This window comes from Saccopteryx leptura, chromosome 1, assembly GCF_036850995.1.
Source record: "Saccopteryx leptura isolate mSacLep1 chromosome 1, mSacLep1_pri_phased_curated, whole genome shotgun sequence".
Taxonomy (NCBI): Eukaryota; Metazoa; Chordata; class Mammalia; order Chiroptera; family Emballonuridae; genus Saccopteryx; species Saccopteryx leptura.
The window spans coordinates 377282834-377306292 of NC_089503.1; the positions used below are offsets into that span (position 1 = coordinate 377282834).

At 46.7% G+C, this 23459-nt stretch overlaps 1 protein-coding gene and 1 non-coding gene across 7 annotated transcripts in view; both read right to left on the minus strand.

Moving 5' to 3' along the window:
* Window positions 1-2476: 2476 nt before the first annotated feature.
* On the minus strand, window positions 2477-2583 carry LOC136390217 (U6 spliceosomal RNA). The gene has a single exon (XR_010748650.1). It is a non-coding gene; the product is annotated as a U6 spliceosomal RNA (small nuclear RNA).
* A 12364-nt stretch (window positions 2584-14947) lies between these two features.
* Window positions 14948-23459, minus strand: part of BICRAL (BICRA like chromatin remodeling complex associated protein) — a 105144-nt gene continuing 96632 nt past the window's right edge. For all 6 annotated transcript variants that reach the window (XM_066359394.1, XM_066359388.1, XM_066359389.1 and 3 more), the window contains 3 exons: window positions 22215-22309; window positions 19552-19654; window positions 14948-16541 (listed from right to left, as the gene is read on the minus strand). In XM_066359394.1, the coding sequence (XP_066215491.1) occupies window positions 15754-16541; window positions 19552-19654; window positions 22215-22309 (986 nt within the window). In that variant the 3' untranslated portion in view covers window positions 14948-15753. The remainder of the gene's footprint in view (window positions 16542-19551; window positions 19655-22214; window positions 22310-23459) is intronic.

Consider the following 23459-nt stretch of genomic DNA (forward strand, 5'->3'; position numbering starts at 1 on the left):
CTTTTACTTTTAATTGGGCCTGACATGGTCCTAAGGTGCCTTCTTCTCATAAGGCCATCAAGTCTTTCTTTTGTTGGGATATAGATACTTTCAAGCTCTCAATCTCTTTAGATAAACCTTGTTTCTCCTCCCGTAGAGCAATGGAGGACCTCTGCAGATCCTCCTTTGCTTCCTCAGACTTCTTCAACTTTTCCTCTAATTTAGCATGTTTACTTTTACTTTTCAGCTCCATATTCTGCTGAAGCTGAACTTCAAGCAGTTGTTTTTGCTGACAGTCTTTTCTCGATATCACGTGGTTGAGGGCTTTCCTATATTGGACGAGTTCTGCATCTAGCTTGGCATTCTCAGAATTAAGATCATCCCTATGACTTCTAAAGCATCGAATTTCTTCCTTAAGCTCACTATTCTCAGCAGCAGCCTCTTGGATGAGCTGGTCTTGTTTTAAGATTACAGAGAGATGTTGCTCTTCCAGAGCTTGATAGTCACCTAAAATATGGTCTCTGTCATCCTGGAGAGAAGACACGGATTTGATAAAGGAATTCAATTGAGCCTTCTGCTGCATGTTTTCCTTTTTGATGGATTTCTGTGAGCTGACTGGTTTTGTAAACAGCCTTTTTGTTCTCTTCTTCTAAGACAATTTTCTCTTCATCCTGGGACAGCAAGTTTTCTAATTCTCTAATTTCTTTATCATGTTGCTGGTGCAGTTCAGCAACAGCTTCTTGGATTGTCTGTTGGGGACCGAAAAATAAACAGGGTATTTTGCAGTCTGGATTTTGGACAGAGGTGCTGGGAGCTGACTGTAAGCTGACAGTTTTCCCAACCCCCCACCTCACCTGCCTGATTAAGTTGCAAAAGGCTGTGCTTCAGTACTTGTCCTGCCCACCCATGTTCCCCGGAAGGACTGTAAACTAGTTACTTCTTTGTTAAGATGGTGGGGCCTGACCAGGCGGTGGCGCAGTGGATAGAGTGTCGGACTGGGATGCGAGGACCCAGGTTTGAGGCCCCAAGGTCGCCAGCTTGAGTGCGGGCTCATCTGGTTTGAGCAAAGCTCACCAGCTTGGACCCAAGGTCGCTGGCTCGAGCAAGGGGTTACTCAGTCTGCTGAAGGACCTTGGTCAAGGCACATATGAGAAAGCCATCAATGAACAACTAAGGCAGGGGTCCCCAAACTACGGCCCGCGGGCCACATGCAGCCCCCTGAGGCCATTTATCCGGCCCCCGCTGCACTTCCAGAAGGGGCACCTTTTTCATTGGTGGTCAGTGAGAGGAGCATAGTTCCCATTGAAATACTGGTCAGTTTGTTGATTTAAATTTACTTGTTCTTTATTTTAAATATTGTATTTGTTCCCGTTTTGGTTTTTTACTTTAAAATAAGATATGTGCAGTGTGCATGGGGATTTGTTCATAGTTTTTTTTTATAGTCCGGCCCTCCAACGGTCTGAGGGACAGTGAACTGGCCCCCTGTGTAAAAAGTTTGGGGACCCCTGAACTAAGGTGTCACAATGAAAAACTGATGATTGATGCTTCTCATCTCTCTCCATTCCTGTCTGTCTGTCCCTGTCTATCCCTCTCTCTAATTCTCTCTCTGTCTTTGTAAAATAAATAAATAAAATAAATAAAGTTAAGATGGTGGGGGTTTTTCTGCACCTGGTGGTTTTCTTGGGTTGCCTTGGAAATGTCATTGAATTGCTAATGGCCCACCTTGCCCAGAGAATAAAGAAGGATGTCTTTCTGGGGGTGGCCATGTTTTTGTGGCTCAGTCATGACAGGAGTGACTGTTGGCAAGGAGCTGTGGCATCCTCCCGAACCCATCCTGTATATGTCTTTAAGTCGCTGTCGAGTTTTCATTCCATTTCATACCATTTCCCGCTCAAGACCCTGGAATAGACTCGTTGCGGCAATTGCCTGTTACTTGGCAGAAAGTAGGCTTATAATCTTCTGCTCTTTCATGTCTATTTCTTTTTTTTTTTTAAACATTTTTTTTTTAATTTATTTATTCATTTTTAGAGAAGAGAGAGAGACAGAGAGAGAGAGAAGGGGGGAGGAGCTGGAAGCATCAACTCCCATATGTGCCTTGACCAGGCAAGCCCAGGGTTTCGAACCGGCGACCTCAGCATTTCCAGGTCGACGCTTTATCCACTGCGCCACCACAGGTCAGGCTCATGTCTATTTCTTCATGCAGCTTACTGGCCAGTTGTTGGGAGGCCTGAAGATCAGTCTCTAGCTATTCATAACTGAACATATAATTTTGTATATCAATTTCTTGCTTACTTATTGTTTTTTCAAAGTTTTCTTTATTTTCCTTATATTCTTTGAAAGAATTACTTAACCAGTCCACTGATCTCTGAGAATCTTAAGTTCTGATTCTAATTTAGCTAAGTCATTCTGAGAATTGTGGTGTAGATGTCGAGTCTCTTCTAGCTGGGACAAAAATTCTTTGTTTTCCCCCTGTAGAGTATCACAGACCTTTTGTTGAAAAAATATGGAACGCTTCATGAATTTGCGTGTCATCTTTGCACAGGGGCCATGCTAATCTTCTCTGTATCATTCCAATTTTAGTATATGTGCTGCTGAAGCGAGCATGATAGTTGGCATTTTTAACATGTCAAATTGATGCGGGTACTTCAGATCTATGCACTAAATTTTGACTAGCAAGGCTCTTTCCTTTCCCTGAATTCCTTTGGCACTTTATTATATATTTTTTTTACATTTCTTCCCCCGACACGATACTAGGAGGGCAGAGACCTTGCCTGCCTTGCTCATCCCTGATCTTAAGGGTCTAGCACAGGCTTCTTCTTCTTGCCACTATTGGCATCTCGGGCGAGTTGATTCTGTTATGGGGCTGGCTTCTGCATTGTAGGATGTTTACCAGCATCCCAAACTTCCACCCACTATAAGCCAGCAACCCCATACCAGTTGTGACAAAAATGTCTCCAGCCTGATCCGTGATGGCACAGTGGCTAGAGCATTGACCTGGGATGCTGAGGTCTCAGGTTGTAAACCCCAAGGTCACGGGCTTGAGTGCGGGGTCATCAACATGATCCCGGGGTCATTGGCTTGAGCAAGAGGCCACGGCATTGGCTTTAGCTCTACGGTCAAGGCACATATGGGAAGCAGTCAGTGAACAACTCAATTACCACAACTATGATTTGATGCTTCTTCTAGCTCCATCCTCTCCTTTCCTGTCTGTCTCTCTGCCTCTATCTCACACACACACATACACTCCAGGCATTGACAAGTATCTAGCACAGTGTATTTATTTATTCTAAGGGTCTACGGCAACGTCTTTGACAGTCAGCACTTACAGGGATCACTTCAGACTTGATCCTGTACTGTTTGGCTTATTGTTTTCCTAATTATATTGGGTGCTCTGAAGGCAGGGACTTTGTCTCACACTCCTCGGAATCTTCTACAGCACCTATGACAACAGGGACACCTGAGGGGCTTGTTAACTAAGGTCAAGGCATCATATTGGTATGTGTTATATAACTAGTCCAACCAGAAAGCATGCCATGCACAGAGCTCACAACCTGATGAATAACTATGAAAGGACACAGTGCAGTCTTCAGGGTCACAGACTGTGATGTGGTGTTCATTCTCACGTAGCAGCTCACCATGTGTCTTACTTCGTAAAGAGCCAAAAATGGAAGGGTCACCAAATCGTAAGACATCCATTAGATCGTGAACAAGGAACAAAAACAAGTCAATATTTTGTAACTTCTCCTGTCTACAGATAAGAGAGAGCTTCTGTGGTACTGACATACTCGGGAAATGAGGAATTTCAGGGCATCGACAATAAATGTCCTGGCTGAAAAGTGGGAGGCCAGGATTCAGGGCCGGTTTCCAGCGCCAGCAGGTGGCGCTAGAACAGGACTTATTCTCAGTGCCAAAGCCATTGTTCCACCAGACCGATGAGAGAAAAGTGTGTGGCGTCCTCTTCAACCACAAACTGAACATGTTTACTGAGCCCCACCACGTGCTTTAACACAAGGTAAGCTACATGTTGTTTCTTTTTTCAAAGTGAAGTTACTGAATGAGTGGCATGACTCACAGTCTCAAGAATCATTCTTTTTTTTTTTTTTTTTTGGTATTTTTCTGAAGCTGGAAACGGGGAGAGACAGTCAGACAAACTCCCGCATGCACCCGACCGGGATCCATCCACCCGGCACGCCCACCAGGGGCGACGCTCCGCCCACCAGGGGGCGATGCTCTGCCGCGACCAGAGCCACTCTAGCGCCTGGGGCAGAGGCCAAGGAGCCATCCCCAGAGTCCGGGCCATCTTTGCTCCAATGGAGCCCTGGCTGCGAGAGGGGAAGAGAGAGACAGAGAGGAGGGGGGGGGGGTTGGAGAAGCAAATGGGCACCTCTCCTATGTGCCCTGGCCGGGAATCGAACTCGGGTCCCCCGCACGCCAGGGCGACGCTCTACCGCTGAGCCAACCGGCCAGGGCCTCAAGAGTCATTCTTGACTGAACAGTGGTTGCACAGTGGTGAGGTCCCCGGTTTGAAACCCCAGGGTCACCAGCTTAAGCGTGGGGTCACCTGCTTCAGTGTGGAATCATCAACATGATCCCATGGTCACTGGCTTGAGCCCAAAGGTCCCTGGCTTGAAGCCGAAAGGTGCCTGGCCTGTGGTGGCACAGTGGATAAAGTGTTGATCTGGAATGGTGAGGTTGCCAGTTTGAAACCTTGGGCTTGCCTGGTCAAGGTACATATGAGAATCAACTACAAGTTGATACTTCCCTTCTAAAATAAGTAAATAAATAAACAAACAAACTGAAATTTTTTTTTAAAAAGTTATGCTTCCCGTTCCCCCATCTCTCTCTCTCTCACCTCTCCCTCTTCTCTCTAAATATCAATAAATAAAATAATCAAAAAAATGAGAAGCCCAAGGTCACTGACTTGAGCAAGGGGTCACTGGCTCAGCTTGAGTGCCCTGGTCAAGGTACATATGAGAAGCAATCAATGAACAACTAAAGTGCTGCAACTATGAGTTGATGCTTCACATCTCTCTCCCTTCCTGTCTCTCCTTCTCTCTCTGTGTTTCTCCTTCACAGAAAAGTATTCTTTTTGCCCTGACCAGGTAGCTCAGTTGGTTACAGCATCATTCTGGTACATACACCAAGGTTGTGGTTTTGATCCCTGGTCAGGGCACATATAAGAATCAACCAATGAATGCATAAATAAGTAGAGCAACAAATTGCTATTTCTCTCTCCCAAGTCAATAAAAATTACTTTAATTAAAAAAAAGAATCTTGGCCCTGGCCGGTTGGCTCAGTGGTAGAGTGTCAGCCTGGCGTGCAGGAGTCCCGGGTTCGATTCCCGGCCAGGGCACACAGGAGAGGCGCCCATCTGCTTCTCCACCCCTCCCCCTCTCCTTCCTCTCTGTCTCTCTCTTCCCCTCCCGCAGCCAAGGCTCCATTGGAGCAAAGTTGGCCCGGGCACTGAGGATGGCTCTATGGCCTCTGCCTCAGGCGCTAGAATGTCTCCAATTGCAGCAGAGCAATGCCCCAGATGGACAGAGCATCTCCCCCTGGTGGGCATGCCGGGTGGATCCCAGTTGGGCACATGCAGGAGTCTGTCTGCCCCCTCACCCCTTCTCACTTCAGAAACATATAAAAAAAAATCTTATTTTTTTAATCTTGTCTTCAGAGGCCTCTGTTCTTTTTCTTGATCACTTCAGTTGACCATTATTAGGGAATGATTAAATAAATTATGGAAGACTGCAATTATATGCAGTGAGGTAGGTCTTCAAGTCCTGAAATCTCAATGGTAGGTGTGTTTTTTTCATTTTTTGGCCTGTGACATCCAGTCCTGTTACTAACAGTATCTCATTTCTCTGTGGACTGCCTGCCTCATCATGTGCATTCTTGTGGCGTACCAAAGGCACATGCTTGCCCTCCATACTCAAGTAGAAAGGGTCTCTGAGATCTCTTCCTGTCCTCTCACCTTCCCAGTGGGAGGGGAGTGAGACCCTAAACTTCTTGCCTTTGGTTTTGAATCTTGAGCAGTGATGATGTCAGAAATGTGGGTTTGGGGCAAGACTTTTAAGGATTTCCACCTACTGAGATCTGTAGTTTCCTTGTTCCTGTCTTTTCAAGCCTGGTCTTTTTTTCAATCTTCCCCTCAACACTTTCTATAAAACTTCTTTATGCTAATTAAACAGATTTGTTTCTGTTGCTTGCAACCAAAGGATCCTGACTGTAATGTTCCCAGACATTTGGAAAATGCATTGTATTAGGTATGAAAAAGCACGATACAGAATACAGTGTAAGAGTGATCCTAGTTGTTTTTTGTTTTTTTGGCTACAGATGTTATTTGTATGTAACAATTTTGGAAAGATATACAGGAAAGTGTTGATGGGTGTTATTTTTGGAAACTGGGAGCAAGACTTACATTTTGTGGAATGCCCTTTATCACATACTGATTAGTTTAAGACACAGCTCTCTAGGTAATTAGGTTCTTAAGACCCTCAGGACCAACATTTTGTGGTTCTCTGAAGTGACCCCAGGATTCCTTTGCTAACACATCCCAGAAGAAGTTATATCAGTATTCTTCACATTTGGGATTATTTGGAATCCTACTCACTTTCACTTGAGAGATAATTGAGGAATGCCTTCTCAGTAAGGCAAAACCACCCCACCCAGTACACCTGAAAGGGCCCATCTGTGGCTTCCTGTAGCCTGTGCACCTCATTCTTGGATTGTGGTGCTCTGTGCAGGCTATTTCGTTCTGTTCCCAGGTTTCCTTGTTGCTTCCTTAGGGAGTGACACGTGTTACCAGGAAGCACGTGGAAAAGAGATTACATTACACGTCATTTGGCCACATTCTAAGAACCTATCAATGATTTTTTTTAAAATTCATTTTAGAGAAGAGAGAGAGAGAAGGGGGGGGGGGAGGAGCAGGAAGCATCAACTCCCATATATGCCTTGACCGGGCAGGCCCAGGGTTTGAACCGGCAACCTCAGCATTCCAGGTCGAGAACCTATCAATGATTTTTTTTTTTTTTTTTCATTTTTCCGAAGCTGGAAATGGGGAGGCAGTCAGACTCCCGCATGCACCTGACTGGGATCCACCAGGCATGCCCACCAGGGGGCGATGTTCTGCCCCTCTGGGGCGTCGCTCTGTTGCATCCAGAGCCATTCTAGCGCCTGAGGCAGAGACCACGGAGCCATCCCCAGCGCCCGGGCCATCTTTGCTCCAATGGAGCCTCGGCTGCGGGAGGGGAAGAGAGAGACAGAGAGTAAGGAGAGGGGGAGGGGTGGAGAAACAGATGGGTGCTTCTCCTGTGTGCCCTGGCCGGGAATCGAACCCGGGACTCCTGCACGCCAGGCCGACGCTCTACCGCTGAGCCAACTGGCCAGGGCAATGATTTTAAGTGAGGACTTACAGTAGTGTGAGGGCAGCCAGAAGAGCCTGAAGTTGGGAAGATAACATGGAGAGCGGATCTTGATTTTGAAAAATAAGCATAAATGCCCTGGCTGGGTAGCTCAGCTGGTTAGAGCATCACCCTGATGCACTAAGGCTGCCGGTTTGATCCCCAGTCAGGGCACCTACAAGAACCAACCAGTGAATTCATAAATAAGTGGATCACCAAATCAATATTTCTTCTGTCTCTGTCTCTCTCTCTTTCTCTCTCTCTCTCCTTCTCCCTCCCCCTTTCCCTGAAACTAATAAAATTTTAAAAGTTTGTGTGTGTTATTTTTTGTTAAAAAAGCACAAGGGAGCAACAGTTGGAAGGAAAAATGAACAGGTGAAGGGCAGCAGCTCTCTGCGGGTCAAGGTCAGGCACAGGGAAGCTCTGCAGTGTGTGAGACCAGAAACACCTGGAAAACCCAAACCTCTTCTGAATTATTTCAGGGTTAATGGAACATGCGCTTTTCCTACCTTCCATACCCCTTCAACAGCACCTCATCTTACACCCTAAGAAATGGAGAGTCAGGACAAGTCTTCCTAGTTTATGGGGGAGGAAGCTGAGGCCGGGAGGAACTTGCATAAAGGTATCTGATTACGTGGTAGACGAAGTACTGGCACCTGTTTCTAGATCCTGCCGCCAAAGGCACTTTTTTTTTTTTTTAATTGAGAGGCAGAGACAGAGAGATGGAGAGATGAGAAGTATCAACATTTTTTTTAAAAGATTTTTTTTAAAAGACTTTATTTATTCAATTTTCAGAGAGAGGAGAGAGAGAGAGAGAGAGAGAAGGAGGAGGAACAGGAAGCATCAACTTCCCATATACGCCTTGACCAGGCAAGCCCAGGGTTTCAAACCGGCGACCTCAGTGTTCCAGATCGACGCTTTATCCACTGTGCCACCACAGGTCAGGCATATCAACTTTTATTTATTTATTTTTTGTATTTCTCTGAGGTTGGAAATGCGGAGGCAGTCAGACAGACTCCCCCGCATGCGCCCGACCTGGATCCACCCTGCACGCCCACTAGGGGGCGATGCTCTGCCCATCCGGGGCGTCGCTCTGCTGCGACCAGAGCCACTCTAGCGCCTGAGGCAGAGGCCATAGAGCCATTCTAGCGCCTGAGCCAACTTTGCTCCAATGGAGCCTTGGCTACGGGAGGGGAAGAGACAGAGAGGAAGGAGAGGGGGAGGGGTGGAGAAGCAGATGGGCGCTTCTCCTGTGTGCCCTGAACGGGAATCGAACCCAGGACTCCTGCATGCCAGGCCGACGCTCTACCACTGAGCCAACCGGCCAGGGCCCGTATAAACTTTTTAAAAAATATTTTATTTATTCCTTTTAGAGAGGGTGGGATAGAGAGAGAGAGAGAAAGGGGGAGGCGCAGGAAGCATCAACTCCCATATGTGCCTTCACCAGGCAAGCCCGGGGTTTCGAACAAGCTTTATCCTCTGCACCACCACAGGCCAGGCAAGAAGCATCAACTCTTAGCTGTGGCACTTTAGTTGTTCATTGATTGCTTCCTCATACATGCCTTGACTGGGGTGAGGGTGGGGCGCTCCAGCTGAGCCAGTGAGCTCTTGCTTAAGCCAGTGACCTTGGATTCAAGCCAGCGACCTTTGTGCTCAAGCCAGTGCCCATGGGGTCATGTCTATGATCCCACACTCAAGACAGCGACCTTAGGGGTTTGAACCTGGGTCCTCAGCATCCCAGGTCGATGCTCTATCTACTGCGCCACCACCGGTCAGGCCCAAAGGCACTTTCTACCCACCCCTTGCACTGCTTTCCTTCACAGAAATGACTTTTCCGGGAGCACTTCGCCTTTGCAAGGGCTGTCAAAGACCAGGATACAACACATGCCTGTGATGAATACAGATTAAGGTTTCTTACAAAGGCCTTTCACCTGCAGCAATGTAGACACAGGCAGTTCGTATAACAGAATCTACATTATACTACAAACGTGCCTCTACGATGTGTGTGTGTAGTGAACAAGATTTCTCCACATAGCGAACACTGTGATTACAAAAGTCCTTTGCCTTCATTCTGGCAGAAAGTGTATTATTTTGCCAAGCATAACTCTGGAAACGGTTCTAAGAACCAGTATGGAGACAGTTTGTAGCTCTCTACCAAGTGGCAGTCCTCAAGAATTTTCGCTCCAGTTTTTCTCTGGAACTCCGGTCAGTTCCCAAATGGACTGGAATGTAGCCGGCTTGTTTTCTCTGTAGATGGCGAGCACCTTGAAAAGAGAACTCCTACCTGAACTACACACATCTCCCGGGTCCAGCACAGCACCTGTAAACTGCTCGAGGGTTTGGTGCTTCGTGCTCTCCACCCTCAGCTGGGTCCCCAGGAACCCTGACTGTCCCGAGAGCACACACAGGCTGGGGCAGAGCCAGCGCCTGGCCCTGGGCTGAGTCTCTCGAGGACAGCACCACCGGTCCTGCTTGGGCGATGCTACTTCAGCAATCCCCCAATGGCACGGTTTCTTGGTTTCCTATCCCCCCCCCCCCCCCCCCCCCCCGAGAATCCACTGGTTCCTTTCTCTGCATCAAGGAGTACTAGGGCCCTTCTCCTGAAACAAGCTCTCCTACACACAGGGCTGATGGCTTTCACCGTCCTCGGAGAAGATGCTCGGTCTTTCTTTCTTTCTTTCTTTCTTTTTTTTTCCTGAAGCTGTAAACGGGGAGAGACAGACAGACTCCCGCATGCGCCCAACCGGGATCCACCCGGCACGCCCACCAGGGGCGAGGCTCTGCCCACCAGGGGGCGATGCTCTGCCCCTCCGGGGCGTCGCTCTGCCGTGACCAGAGCCACTGTAGCGCCTGGGGCAGAGGCCAAGGAGCCATCCCCAGCGCCCGGGCCATCTTTGCTCCAATGGAGCCTCGGCTGCGGAAGGGGAAGAGAGAGACAGAGAGGAAGGAGGGGGGGGGGTGTGTGGAGAAGCAAATGGGCGCTTCTCCTATGTGCTCTGGCCGGGAATCGAACCCTGGTCCCCCGCACGCCAGGCCGACGCTCTACCGCTGAGCCAACCGGCCAGGGCTCGGTCTTTCTTCTGGCCTGCTCCTGGGCAACGGAGACTCTGATCCTAACTAAGCAGCCAGATGATCCCTCTAATGCTTCCTAGACGGGGCACCCCCATTGTAATGGGCCCAAAGAGGGACAAGAATGCCATCATGGAAACACATTTATCCTGCCAGACCAGGCAGTGGGGGGATGTTGAGGACCTGAGGTCGCCAGCTTGAGTGTGGGGTCGCTGGCTTGAGTGAGGGATCCAAGACATGACCCCAAGGTTGCTGGCTTGAGCAAGGGGTCACTGGCTTGGCTGGAGCCCCTTGGTCAAGGCACATATGAGAAAGCAATCAATGAACAACTAAGGTGCTGCAGCTATGAGATGATGCCTCTCATCTCTCTCCTTTCCTGTCTGTCTGTCCCTCTTACTCTCGCTAAAAACAAAAAGCAAACAAACAACAACAAACAAACAAACAAGAACCCCACACACTTACACATGTATCCTCAGCAAAGAGAAGCTGGACATCGGGCAACTCTGCAAAAGACATTAAGGGATCCATCCACTGGTGTAACGATTCGAGCCACCATTACTCTAAATTCTGTTCGTTATGGGAGGACAGTTTCCTGTTTACTATTGATTACTGCTAAATCTTCTGTTCCTGACAGCTACTGCTTTGAGGGCAGGGGGGAGCAAGGACACCAGAAAGTAAGGGGTGTACATATAAACTCTAGACCCCCAAAGAAAAATTTAAGGAGTCTTCTACCCTCACCCCTAGAAATACATTTCATCTCTGGTCATTTCCATAGCAATCTGGGCTGAGTCTCCCTCCTGAGGACAAGGACCCAGAAGGGCCTCAGGGGGCCGAGTGTGCAGATCAGGTTACAGAGGTATTTCTCAATACAATGTGGTTGAAAAGAAACATGACTCCAAAAAGAAATGTTAATTCTGGACCAAGTCTTTATGTAAAACAGTTTTATTTACCCCTTAGTCTCCCTTTCTTCTTTTTTGCCTTAGCCTTCTTGTACAGTACTTGTAGAAACAAAATAAATATAAAAATATATGGCCTGACCTGTGGTGGCGAAGTGGGTAAAGCATTCAACCTGGAATGCTGAGGTCGCTGCTTTGAAATCCTGGGCTTGCTGGGTCAAGGCACATACAGGATGCAACAGCTTTGAGTTGATGCTTCCCGCTCCTCCCCACCTCCCTTTCTCTAAAAAAAAAATCAATAAATAAAATCATTTAAAATAAAAGGACATATGGAAGAAACTTGCTATTTTTCCCATATATTGAGGCTCACTTATGTAACCTTTTTTTTTTTTCACTTATGTAACTTTTTAAGGACCTCATTTTCCTTCCTTAGTTAAGGGAAGGACCCATGTGACAGGAGCAGGAATGGAGGCCAGAGATGCACATGAGTAAACTTCTTCACTGACCAACTTTAACTTGTAACTATTTGGAAAAGCTGATCAGTTAGAATCCTATGCCCTCACTTGTTAGGCTACTTTAAATTTTTATTCTATTTATTTTATTTTATTTTTTAGTGAGAGAGAGAGGAAACATCAATTCGTAGTTTCAGCACTTTAGCTGTTCATTGATTGCTTCTCCTATGTGCCTTGATCAGGGGGGATACAATAAGCCAGTGGCCCCTTGCTCAAGCCAGCAACTTTGGGCTCTAGCCAGCGACCTTGGGCTCAAGCTCAAGCCAGGAACCACAAGATCATGTCAATGATCCCATGCTCAAGCTGGTGACCTCAGGGTTTTGAACCTGGAACCTTGGTGTTCCAGGTCAATGCAACACTCTATCCACTATGCCACCACTGGTCAGGCTGCTTAAAAAATAATTTTTAAAAAGATATTATTTATTGATTTTTAGAGAGAGGAGAGAGGGAGAAGGGGGGGGAAGAGTGGGAAACATTATCTCATAGTTGCTTCTTGTACCTGCCTTGACCAGGCAAGCCCAGGGTTTCGAACCAGCGACCTCAGCATTCCAGGTTAACACTCTATCCACTGCGCCACCACAGGCCAGGCTTAAAAATATTTTTAGTTATTTGTTGATGTTGGAGAGAGAGAGAGAGAAAGAGAGAGAGAGAGAGACAGAAACATTGACCTGTTCCTGTATGTGCCCTGACAGGGGATCAAACCCACAACCTCCATGTCTTAGGATGACACTGTAACCAACGGAGTTATCCAGCCAGGGCTGATGAGGTTACTTCTTGGCAAGGGTAAATATATTTAGACAGGACTTCCTCTGAACACTTACCCTTTTCTTCTGGGAAAAGCAGCCATTCCTACTTGCAAAATCAAGACAACCACAGTTGCACATTTTCCCAAATCTTTGGCTGTATTGCAATGGTTGTTTCAACTTGTAATCTCCAACTAAACATTTCCTACCATGGATTAACAACATAGTTACGGACTGGTTTCTTTTAACAGTATTTATCCAACATAACAAAATAAACTGCAATTTGTTATACTTTTTTTACAAAACATTTTATAAATATTTTTACAAAATGTATACAAAGCAATTTCAAGTGAGACATACTATACAAATGAAGGTATTTAAGCAAATAAAGCCCACACCACACTGACAGTGAGTGACGCGTCCTCTTTAAGTCAAGTCAGTCTGTAAGGCCTCCCTAATCTAACAAAGTCTACTAAATTCTTCAGAGCTAAAATAGTTCTTTTTTCGTAATTGCCAGTTTAAAATTTGCTTTATCTTTAGGCAGTACTTAAGGACACAGAAAATCAAATGCTTAATAACAAATTCACACTTTTCCACAACAACAACAGAAGTAAAATGAAATAAAATGATTTTTGTTACTGAGTACGAGTAGGTCTAAAACTGAACTTTGACTATGAACCTGAACAACTGAATGTTGGCCATCCGAGGCTGAGCTCTCGCACCCTTCACCACAGGGGGCTCGACATGCAGGTTATGACCTATGTGCGCATAACCTAATCACAGGAGTAAAATACATTTCGTAATCTTCATTTGTCATTATCTAGAATCTTTCCTCCATAAAAAGTAAACTTACATACAAGGACACAAAAATTTACAAGTTTCATTTTGGTAAATTAAGCTCTCCGTTCGCTAGACAAGTGTCAGGGCTTAGAAACTCTTTGAGATGGTACACGGAAAGGCTAGGGTTGGGTAGCAGGGCGGGATAGGGGAGAGGTGTCACAGTGTGCACCAAGCTTATCTTGTCTCGAAAGATCCACTGATTTGCAGTAATTAATGCAACTCACTGGTAGCCTTCACAGGCTTCCAGGTATGAAGTTCCACAATGAGAAGAATTTCATCAGGAGGGACCATCTTTAAGTCTTGCTAGGAATTTGGGGAGCATGAATGAGCCCCAAGGGAAGAAGAGCCTATGAAGTCACGAGGATCAATCAGGACAGGGTGTTACCCCAGGGCTGCCCAAACAGGAAGTTCCAACTGGCAACCAACATATCTTTCTAATATGTTACAATAAAGGAAAGGGGGAAATCTGCAGTGGACATTGGCACAAATAAGGAAAAAATGGTCACCCAGAGATGGCCCAGATTTTCCAGCTTCTATTGGCCAGGGAGTGGGAGTGGGAGAAGGTAGTTTGCTTGTATGAAGACTGGCCGTCTCACAGGGCTCTGTATGGTGGGACAAAGGGGCAGCAGAGTCCAGTCTTCTGTTGCCGTGTTTTCTAGTAATCAGAAGCCTTCCTTTCCATCACAGGCCAATCTGGAGAAGAAATGTCTAACATGATGACAACGGGAGTCATCCCCATTCTGGGGACAGCCAGAAGGAGATCCTGGCAGTGTGTCAGAGCAGAGACCAGCAGGTGCAAACAGAACACACTACAGTGTGCACACGTGCGAGGAGCGTGCGGACACGCTGTGACCACTATGCCCTCTGGGTCTCAACAGCTCAGACACACTCACACACACAGGTGTGACAGTACATATCAAATACCATTATGTAGCTTTCCCAAGGACAGGACATCACGGATGGTTACAGTGACATTCAGAATGACAGGAACAATAGAAATGGGGTGACGTGGGGCATGTACAGAAGAAAGGAAAATGGGGAAAGCTCCCTGAAAAGAAATATAAATAAATAAAGCAGTAAGTCACGTTCACTAATATGAACATAGGCCAAACGCCAACCACGACAGGGCGTGTCCTGTGGCTCCCAAGTGGGAGTCCCACATCTCAGATCTCTCCTTTCCAGGGTGGGCTGGCTGGTTACCTTTGGTTTATCTGTGTTTTGGTAATGATTGCTGCCAGGGGTGACTACTGTTCTCAGACAACAAGAAGCATAAAAAGGCCAAAGTCCCCTTAAGGTTTAAACTGAAAAAAATTACAACACAGTTTTCAAATGAAAGTGCTTTTGACTCTTGGCTGTTCGTTGTGGGAGAGGGTGCGGAGAGAGGTTAAATGAGACAAAACCCAGCAACAAACAAAAACATACATCGTATGTTGACTATATCCAATTATAAAATGCAAACGCTTGTTTTTTTTCTCAATAGTAACATATATATGCTTTTACATATATACATATTATACTCCTCATGGCTCTATCCCGCCTCCCTGTACACTGTGCCACTGAGCTGGCTTCCTTTACGTAGCCTGGTGGAAGGATCTCAAGTCATGCTGTTGCTACTAAGAGCAGAGCACTGCCTAGATGAAATCCAACGTGGGTATGCCGAAAAAGCATGAAGTTTTGCTCCAGGAGCATCGGAAAAGCACTTGAACCGTGAACGAGGAAGCCCCGCAAAGGCCTGCTCGCGCGGGCCTGCTGCTGGCTCCAGGCTGTGAGGGGCCCGCGGCAGCAGCAGTGCGCTGCTCGGAGACGCTGAGGCGGAGCCGGGCGGTCTCCCCTCCAACAACAACAACAAAAACCCAAAAGCCAAGGTTTGGAGACACAGTGGGGTATTCTTTAAAAAGTAGTTTCTATCAGTCCTGTTTGATTTTCTTTAATAAGTCTGTTCTTTTCAAATGACTTATGATTGTCAGAGTTTTACCCAGGGCCAAGTATACTGTGATCTCATTGAGTTACAGTGTCTTGTTTTTTTAAAAAAAATAAAACCAGTAAACAAAAAGGTGACTAAAAGCGCTTTCAGAACACTTGAAATGTGTAGGGCCTACCACGCTGCTTTCTAACAAGGATTAATTGTACTAAAGGGTTTCCCTGTAACCACGAGTATTGCTCTTAAACAAAGAAGAGGATTGAGATTAGAAAGAATAACCTGTGATGAGAGACCAAGCAGGCTGGAGACAGGAGACCGTTCCATTCGCTTTTGCGGGGAAAGACTGTAACTTGTCCGGGGCAGGGTCTGGGACGGGGCCAGGGCAGGACGCTGCTATTAACACTCTAGGATACTATTTACAGCTGCTTCTAAAATGGAGTCAGATTCTACAACGCCTTCACTGTGGTCCGGAATGAACTTTTCCAGGCAGTTTTCCTGTGAAGCCATTGGAGAAAAGTTGGGGAAATCTAACTCAACAGAGCCACTAATGGCGGGGTCGCTCTGGGTCTGCCGCCCGGCCTTTTTGAGTTCCAAGATGTTCTTAAATGTTGTTTCCAGACTCTTGGTGAGCTGGAGATCTGGCTGGGTCTCGCCCGACCCTTTCATGATATCTGTGTGTAAAACTTCATTCTTTGGAGAACTCCTCAGAGTTTTGTCCTGGAAGGAATTGTTACACGTCATCTCCAAGCGAGAATCCACTAGGATGCTCGACAGTTTGCTCTCAGTACCGTGATCCGGTCTGGACGCGGCTTTCCGGGGCCCGTCGGGGCCGGGAGCGCACTCGCCGCCCTTCGCGCAGTCTCTCCGGCCGCTTTTCTCCTCCGGCGCACTCCGGTACTGACCTAAGCCCACTTTGTCAAATTTCAGTGCTGTGCCGAGGCATTCGGTTTTTTTAGAAATGTTTCCTTCCGCAGAGACCACTATGTGATTAGGCACTAGATGAAATTGGTCATGATTCACGGGTTCTGCCGCACCTGGTTTGGCTCGGTCTCTGCTCGGGGCCTTGGCTGTCAGGTGGAGGGAGCCGGCAGTCTTACTGCTGTGCTGGTCACTCCTGCCAAACTGCGTCTCGGGGGCCGCTTTGTCAAGTTTGAAGGAACAACAGAAATCCGCCTGAAAACCCTCTGGAAAAGGGAACAAAAAAGAACATTAATGAATCAAGGGTAGAATAAGGGTAATACCGCAGGCCCTCGGTGGGTCAGGTGCGGAGCCACCTGCTCCAGCTCCGCCGGCCGGGACACAGGCTTGGGTGCTTCCGTGCCCAGGATGCAAAGGCAGAGCGTGGGGGGGGGGGTTTTGGGGGGGTGGGGGGGTTCGTCGTCCCATTAAGGTAACCGCAGCTTCCGGGTCAGAAGCTGAGACCACTGTGGGAGGGCAGCTGCTCGGTGACAGGTGGGAAGACCAGAAGGGCAAAAGTTCACTTTCTTGGGCTCTGTTATTTTTACTTATATTTTTAATTTAATTTAATTTTTTTTACAGAGACAGAGAGAGAGTCAGAGAGAGGGATAGATAGGGACGGACAGACAGGAACGGAGAGAGATGAGAAGCATCAATCATCAGTTTTTCGTTGTGACACCTTAGTTGTTCATTGATTGCTCTCTCATATGTGCCTTGACCGCAGGCCTACAGCAGACCGAGTAACCCCTTGCTCGAGCCAGCAACCTTGGGTCCAAGCTGGTGAGCTTTGCTCAAACCAGATGAGCCCGCGCTCAAGCTGGTGACCTCAGGGTCTCGAACCTGGGTCCTTCTGCATCCCAGTCCGACGATCTATCCACTGCGCCACCGCCTGGTCAGGCTCAGGCTCCGTTATTTTTAAATAGTTTTTTTTTTTTTTAAATTAAGGATTGTTTCGAAATAGTCTGAAACAGAAATGAGATGCTGGTATCAGCCTGGTTTATTCCTTGGACTGAAGAGCTTAGCACGTGGCTTTGGCCGGGGGTGGCATGTGGTGAACACAACTATTTGTTTCTGGGTGATGGCACTGTGGTCCCTCAGACTCATGTGAGGGGACCTGGCATAACTAGTGGCATTTTGTCAGGAGCACAAAACATAGGTCAACGTGCATTGAGAAATGGTATCTGCTCGGCAGGGAATGGAGGAGACGCAGCTGGGAGCGAGCGCTGACTGGCGCCAGGCCTGCAGAGCCAGGGACAGTGAGGGCAAGACCAAGTTAGTGAGGACTCACGGGGTGGAGGGGACAGAGGGAGTGAGACAGGCTGTTGCTGTGCAAGGGCAGAGAGGGTGTTACCTCTGGAAACAATGTAAGTGAAAGAGGGCTTTGATAAATCTATAAAATCACAAACATGAGCTCGTTCACCAAATCCCAAAATGTGACATCCAGGGCCCACAGCCTTGCGATCTAAACAGCTGATTTCATCCAACACACAACTGGCCGAGCAGGCACGATACAGAGAAGGAAGCCCGTCCCCACCCAGGTCACACTCATGTCCAAGGCGGCTGTGACAAAATGGGAGGGTTTATCCACAGATCCAACTCACCAAAAAGCAGTAATTTTCAGGTTCTAAGAAAAAAGGTCAGAAATCTATCCTACATTATTCTCCTTTCTGGAAAGATTTGAGGATTCTCCTAGGTACATAGCAATTCTTATGAGTGTAAATATTATATATATATTCTCTTCGGAAGTTTCTTTTTTTTTTTTTTTTGAGAGGGACAGGAAGGGAGAGAGAGGGGGAGGAGAGGAAGAGAGGGAGAACAGGAGAGGGGGAGAGAGGGGGGAGAGAAAAGCATTAACTTGTTCCACTTAGTTGTGCCATTTCTTCTTGTATGTGCCCTGATTGGGGTTTTAACCAGTGGCCTTGGGGGTCAATTCAGTGCCCTTGGGATTGAGATGATGACCTCAAGATTGAGTTAGCAACCCCAGGCTCGAGCTGGCAAACCTGGGATTGAACCAGTGACCGTGGCACTCTGGGTTAACACTCTATCCCCTGCGTCACCAGGAAGGACTCTTTGGAAATTTCTTGAGCCACATCAAACACAAGACAGAACCTTAATCTTTACTCAATAGAAAAGACATTGGGCCTGACCTGTGGTGGCGCAGTGGATAAAGCGTCAACCTGGAAACGCTGAGGTTGCCGGTTCAAAACCCTGGGCTTGCCTGGTCAAGGCACATATGGGAGTTGATGCTTCCTGCTCCTCCCCCATTCTCTCTCTCTCTCTCTCTCTCCCCTCTCTATAATGAATAAATAAGAAATTAAAAAAAAAAGAAAAGACATTGTGCCCTGGCCGGGTGGCTCAGTGAATAAAATGTCAGCCAGGTGCACTGAGGCTATGAGTTTGATTCCCGGCCAGGACACACAGGAGAAATGCCCATCTGCTTTTCCACCCCTCCCCCTCTCCATTCTCTCTGTCTCTCTCTTCCCCTCCCGCAGCCAAGGCTCCACTGGAGCAAAGTTGGCCTGGATGCTGAGGATGGCTCCATGGCCTCCACCTCAGGCGCCAGAATGGCTCTGGTTACAACAGAGCAACGCCCCAGAGGGGCAGAGCATCGCCCCTGGTGGGCATGCCAGGTGGATCCCGGTCAGCACATGCGGGAGTCTGTGTCTCTGCCTCCTTGCTTTTCACTTCAGAAAAAAAAAAAAAAATCTATATTCCATGAATTGTCATAATGTTGTTTGATTTAAACAATTTTAGAGGCCAGAAAAAAGTAAAGAGAGTTCATTTTTAAAGGAAGAATGTGGGTCAGATCTAAGCTGAGTACACTCAGCAGGAGGCTAATGGGGTGAAAGGCTTACATGGAGCACTCCGATTTCCCAGCTGGTGGACAGGGCCGGGTTTTACTGATTTTCCCCCCTAACAATGTCATGTACATAATAAGATAACTCAATAATTTGCTGAAACCTAATTGCTTCTGGGCAGGCTTTGGACTTAATTTAGTTCTCAAAAGTTAGAGAATTACTGAGAAGTTTAAGTTTACAATGGGGAAAAATAATCACTTCACAATATAAAATTCCAATGTGGATGTTGTAGAATATGGGGCTTGTCAGAGTACTCATGTCCTGCTCTCAACTCTGGGTTTTTTCTCCCCAGAATTCATGTTCTGCCTTCAGGTTTTGTAGCAAAGGTGGGCTCAGACAGACCGCCCGCAGGTCCCCTGCCTTTGCCCGGGTGTCTTACCGGGGTCCACGAGTGCCAGCCGCTTATCCCGGGACAGGGATGCTCTCTCCTCCTGGTTGAACATTCTGTCGATCATCACCATCTCAGCAGAGGGATTAATCCGCTGGAAATGAGAGGGCCCAGTCATTTCAGGTGCCTTTTAACAAGTGCAAACATCTCACTGCAGCTTTGCAACAACTGAAGCAATTAGAGATGGGACTTTAATGTCTAGGTCAGGGGTCAGGAAATTTTTTGGCTGAGAGAGCCATGAATGCTACATATTTTAAAATGTAATTCCGTGACAGCCATACAGCGACCCGTGTACGTTACGCATTATCCAATAAAAATTTGGTGTTGTCCCGGAGGACAGCTGTGATTGGCTCCAGCCACCCCCAACCATGAACATGAGTGGTAGGAAATGAATGGATTGTAATACATGAGAATGTTTTATATTTTTAACATTATTTTTTTATTAAAGACTTGTCTGCGAGCCAGATGCAGCCATCAAACGAGCCACATCTGGCTCGTGAGCCAAAGGTTCCCGACCCCTGGTCTAGGTTCCAGTCATGTCCCATCTAGTCACATTTTTCCTTGCCATGTAGGATGCGTTTCTAAAAAACTGTATTTTTTGAGAAAAGGTACTGTACACATTGGTACAAAATTCCAAAGGTACTGAAGGGAATGTGAAAAGCCTTTCCTCTTCGCCTCCCCTGTGCACGCCCCCACCCACGTGTCTCTCCCTCGAGATGCCCCATGCCGAGAAGTTTAATGCTCTCTTCCAGAGATATATTATGCACATACACACATTTGTGTTCTTATTTTTTGTATCTTTTGCATGTAAATGGTAGCAACAATACACAGTGTTCAGTAACTTTCTTATTTCCCCTTCTGCTAACATGTTGAAAATATTTTCATTAGAATGACCTCTTACTTTATACTCTGCTATGTGTGTGCATGTGTTTTAATTAGGGCTTTCTTTAAAATTATTTTTTGCTATACAGAGTCAAATCTTAAAATTATATTTCTGGGTTTTATTTAATATGAAAACTCATGGTAGAAACAATTTGATCAAATAACTGGTCCTTTTCCTCAAAGATGATAGTCTTTTTGATGTCTGAGTTATGTTTTAGAAATGGTTACTATAGCCTGACCAGGCAGTGGCACAGTGGATAGAGAGTCCGACTGGGATGCAGAAGACCCAGGTTTGAAACCCTGAGATCACTGGCTTGAGTGCAGGCTCACCTGACTTGAGCAAGGGCTCACCAGCTAGAGCGTGGGGTCGCTGGCTTGAGCAAGGGATCACAGACATGACCTCATGGCTGCTGGCTTGAGCCCAAAGGTTGCTGGCTTGAATCCCAAGGTCACTGGCTTGAGCAAGGGTCACTTGCTCTGCTGTGGGCCCCCAGTCAAGGCACATATGAGAATGCAATCAGTGAACAACCAAGGTGCCACAACAAAGAATTGATGCTTCTCATCTCTTTCCCTTCTAGTCTGTCTGTCCCTGTCTGTCCTTCTCTCTGTCTGTCTCTCTCTGTCTCTGTCACATACACAAAAAGAAAAAGAAATGGTTACTGTAAGAACAACTATTTCAGCCCTGGCCAGACAGCTCAGTTGGTTAGAGCACTGCCCCAAAGCGCAGAGGTTGCTGGTCTGCTCCCCAGTCGGGGCACATACAGGAACAGACCCTCTCTCTAGCTCTGTCCCTCCCTTCCTCTCTTGCTAAAAGCAAATTAAAATTTAAGAAAAGAGAACAATTATTTCAGACTTTAGAGGCATAATTTTAAGTAAAAATATATTAGTAAATATATCTATTTAAATAAGCACAAACACACATATACACATATTTACATTATATCATATATGTGTATAATGTGGTTCAACCAACCCCCCAAGATACATTTCCAAAGCTGATCTCAAATTGAAAATCACTGTAAGAGACCAATTTATAGGTTAAAGCCCATATAATTTGAGAACTGCTTCTAAAATCTCAGACTAGGTTTGGAGTTTCATTTCCTGAGATATCTTCCTGCTTTCTCTAATAAACTAGTGCTTTAAAACCAATTTTAGTTCCTATTTGATGAAAATGTTCTGGAATTAGTGGTGATGGCTGCACAATCTTGTGAATACACTAAAAATTATCCAGTTGTACATTTTAAAAGTAAGTGAATTATGGCATGTTAGCAATCAATTAAAAATAAGACAAAACACTGCTTCTCTGCCTTTTGGCTAAGATCAAGTGTAAAAACAAGACAAAACCAATTTTAACCTTTGTCATCACCTAGTCTTTTCGGATGTGACTGTGAACAACCTTCCCTGGCAGCACCCCCAGCCCTCTCGACCATCCGTGTGTGGACCAGGGCGTCACAGTCCTCCTCTGTACCCCAGTTCTGCTAATTACCCTACAAGCTTCCTGGCGATGTGATCTTGAGCGAATTACTTAACCAAAGCCGTGGGGTCCTCATTTGGAACAATCAAATCACACTGATGGTGACCGGCCACAAAAAGCGCAGTAGGTATTAGCTGCTGTGAGTAGTAGTAACAGTCAAGCATGAGGTTTTCTACAAACTTAAATATCTATGCCTTTTAAACTGTGCTGGGAAAATGGAGCTCCCTGAAGTCCTCCTCTCTGACTCGGCAGCTGGGACCTGTGAGGTTTTAGAAACAAGCGCGCTGGGGAGCTTTACCATGGCGTCGTCTAGGAGCAGACATCTGTACTTGTTAAGCATAGCTTGCGTCCTTTTTAGAAGCTGAGTGGCAACTGTTTCAAATTCATTGTCAACTTTAAAAACAAAAAGAGAGAGAGAAAATAGTAAGAGACTGCAAATCACCCACTAGGCCTTTCATTTCTCGGGGCTGAAATGCTATTATTCTTCCACTGTTCAGACATGTCTCGTCTGTGGCAATTTTCTCTTCTTAGATGAGCTTTTCCGAGATTAAACACCACGCTCTGCACTGCTCTCCCTCTGTCCACTGGTGCATGATCATGGAATCTCATTTCAATACTAGCTTATATTAACTTTAAGTAAGAAGCCAAAAAAACATACTATTTTTAACATCGCGTATAAAAGAAACCCGTATTATACAGAGCAGCCACAAATATCAAGCCTCCACTCCCTTCCAATAGTGTGAGAAACAAACACAGCTGGACCAGTGACGTCCTGCTGTCTGGGCTGGGCCAACCAGTTCCGTCTAAAGACACAAATCAGCGCATGGTATCCTGCAGGGCGCGGTGCTGTGCCTGTCCTTGTCTGTTGGTCTCCAAAGGTCTCAGATTTTTTACTTCACTCTTCTCAGTCTTCACAGCCCTGTTTAATGTTGGATCTGGACCGGATTCCCCGGGCCTCCCAGGGAAGCTCACAGTGGACTGACTGAGACCGCCGCACTCTGACCGGAGAGCCCAGCCAGGGAGCGAGGCTGCTGGCTGCTGAGCAGGAGATTACAGCAGTGCAGGGGACTAACTGAGTCAGGGCTGGAGGCTGCGGTGGAAGGAAGGAGGGCTCAGCGGCACAGCTGGGGGCGGCAGCAGGGCCAGGCACCAGAAGGGGCTGAGTTCTAGGTTGGGATCAGTCCTTATCCTTAACATTTTTTCTGTGTGTGTGCCAGTTTCTTGACATGCAGCAATGCCCTGGACTCACTTCGGAAGCTCAAAAAGAATGCTTTTGGGGGCTGAAGAATCAATCTAATTCATAAAACTGGTAATACGAGCTCGGGCCATGCATTCTGCCTAAACACAGGACTATGCCTACACACTGCGTAGAGCACCTAGCCCAGAGCGCTCCGCCTGCAGCCAGCAGTCCAAACAAGGCTTTGTACTAACTGCCCCAAAATTTATCCATGAAAGACTGACATTTGAGTATCCCTTCACAGAATATTGAAAAGAATAAGTCACAACCCTAAACATGGACTGGGAAACAGAATAAAATAGGAAT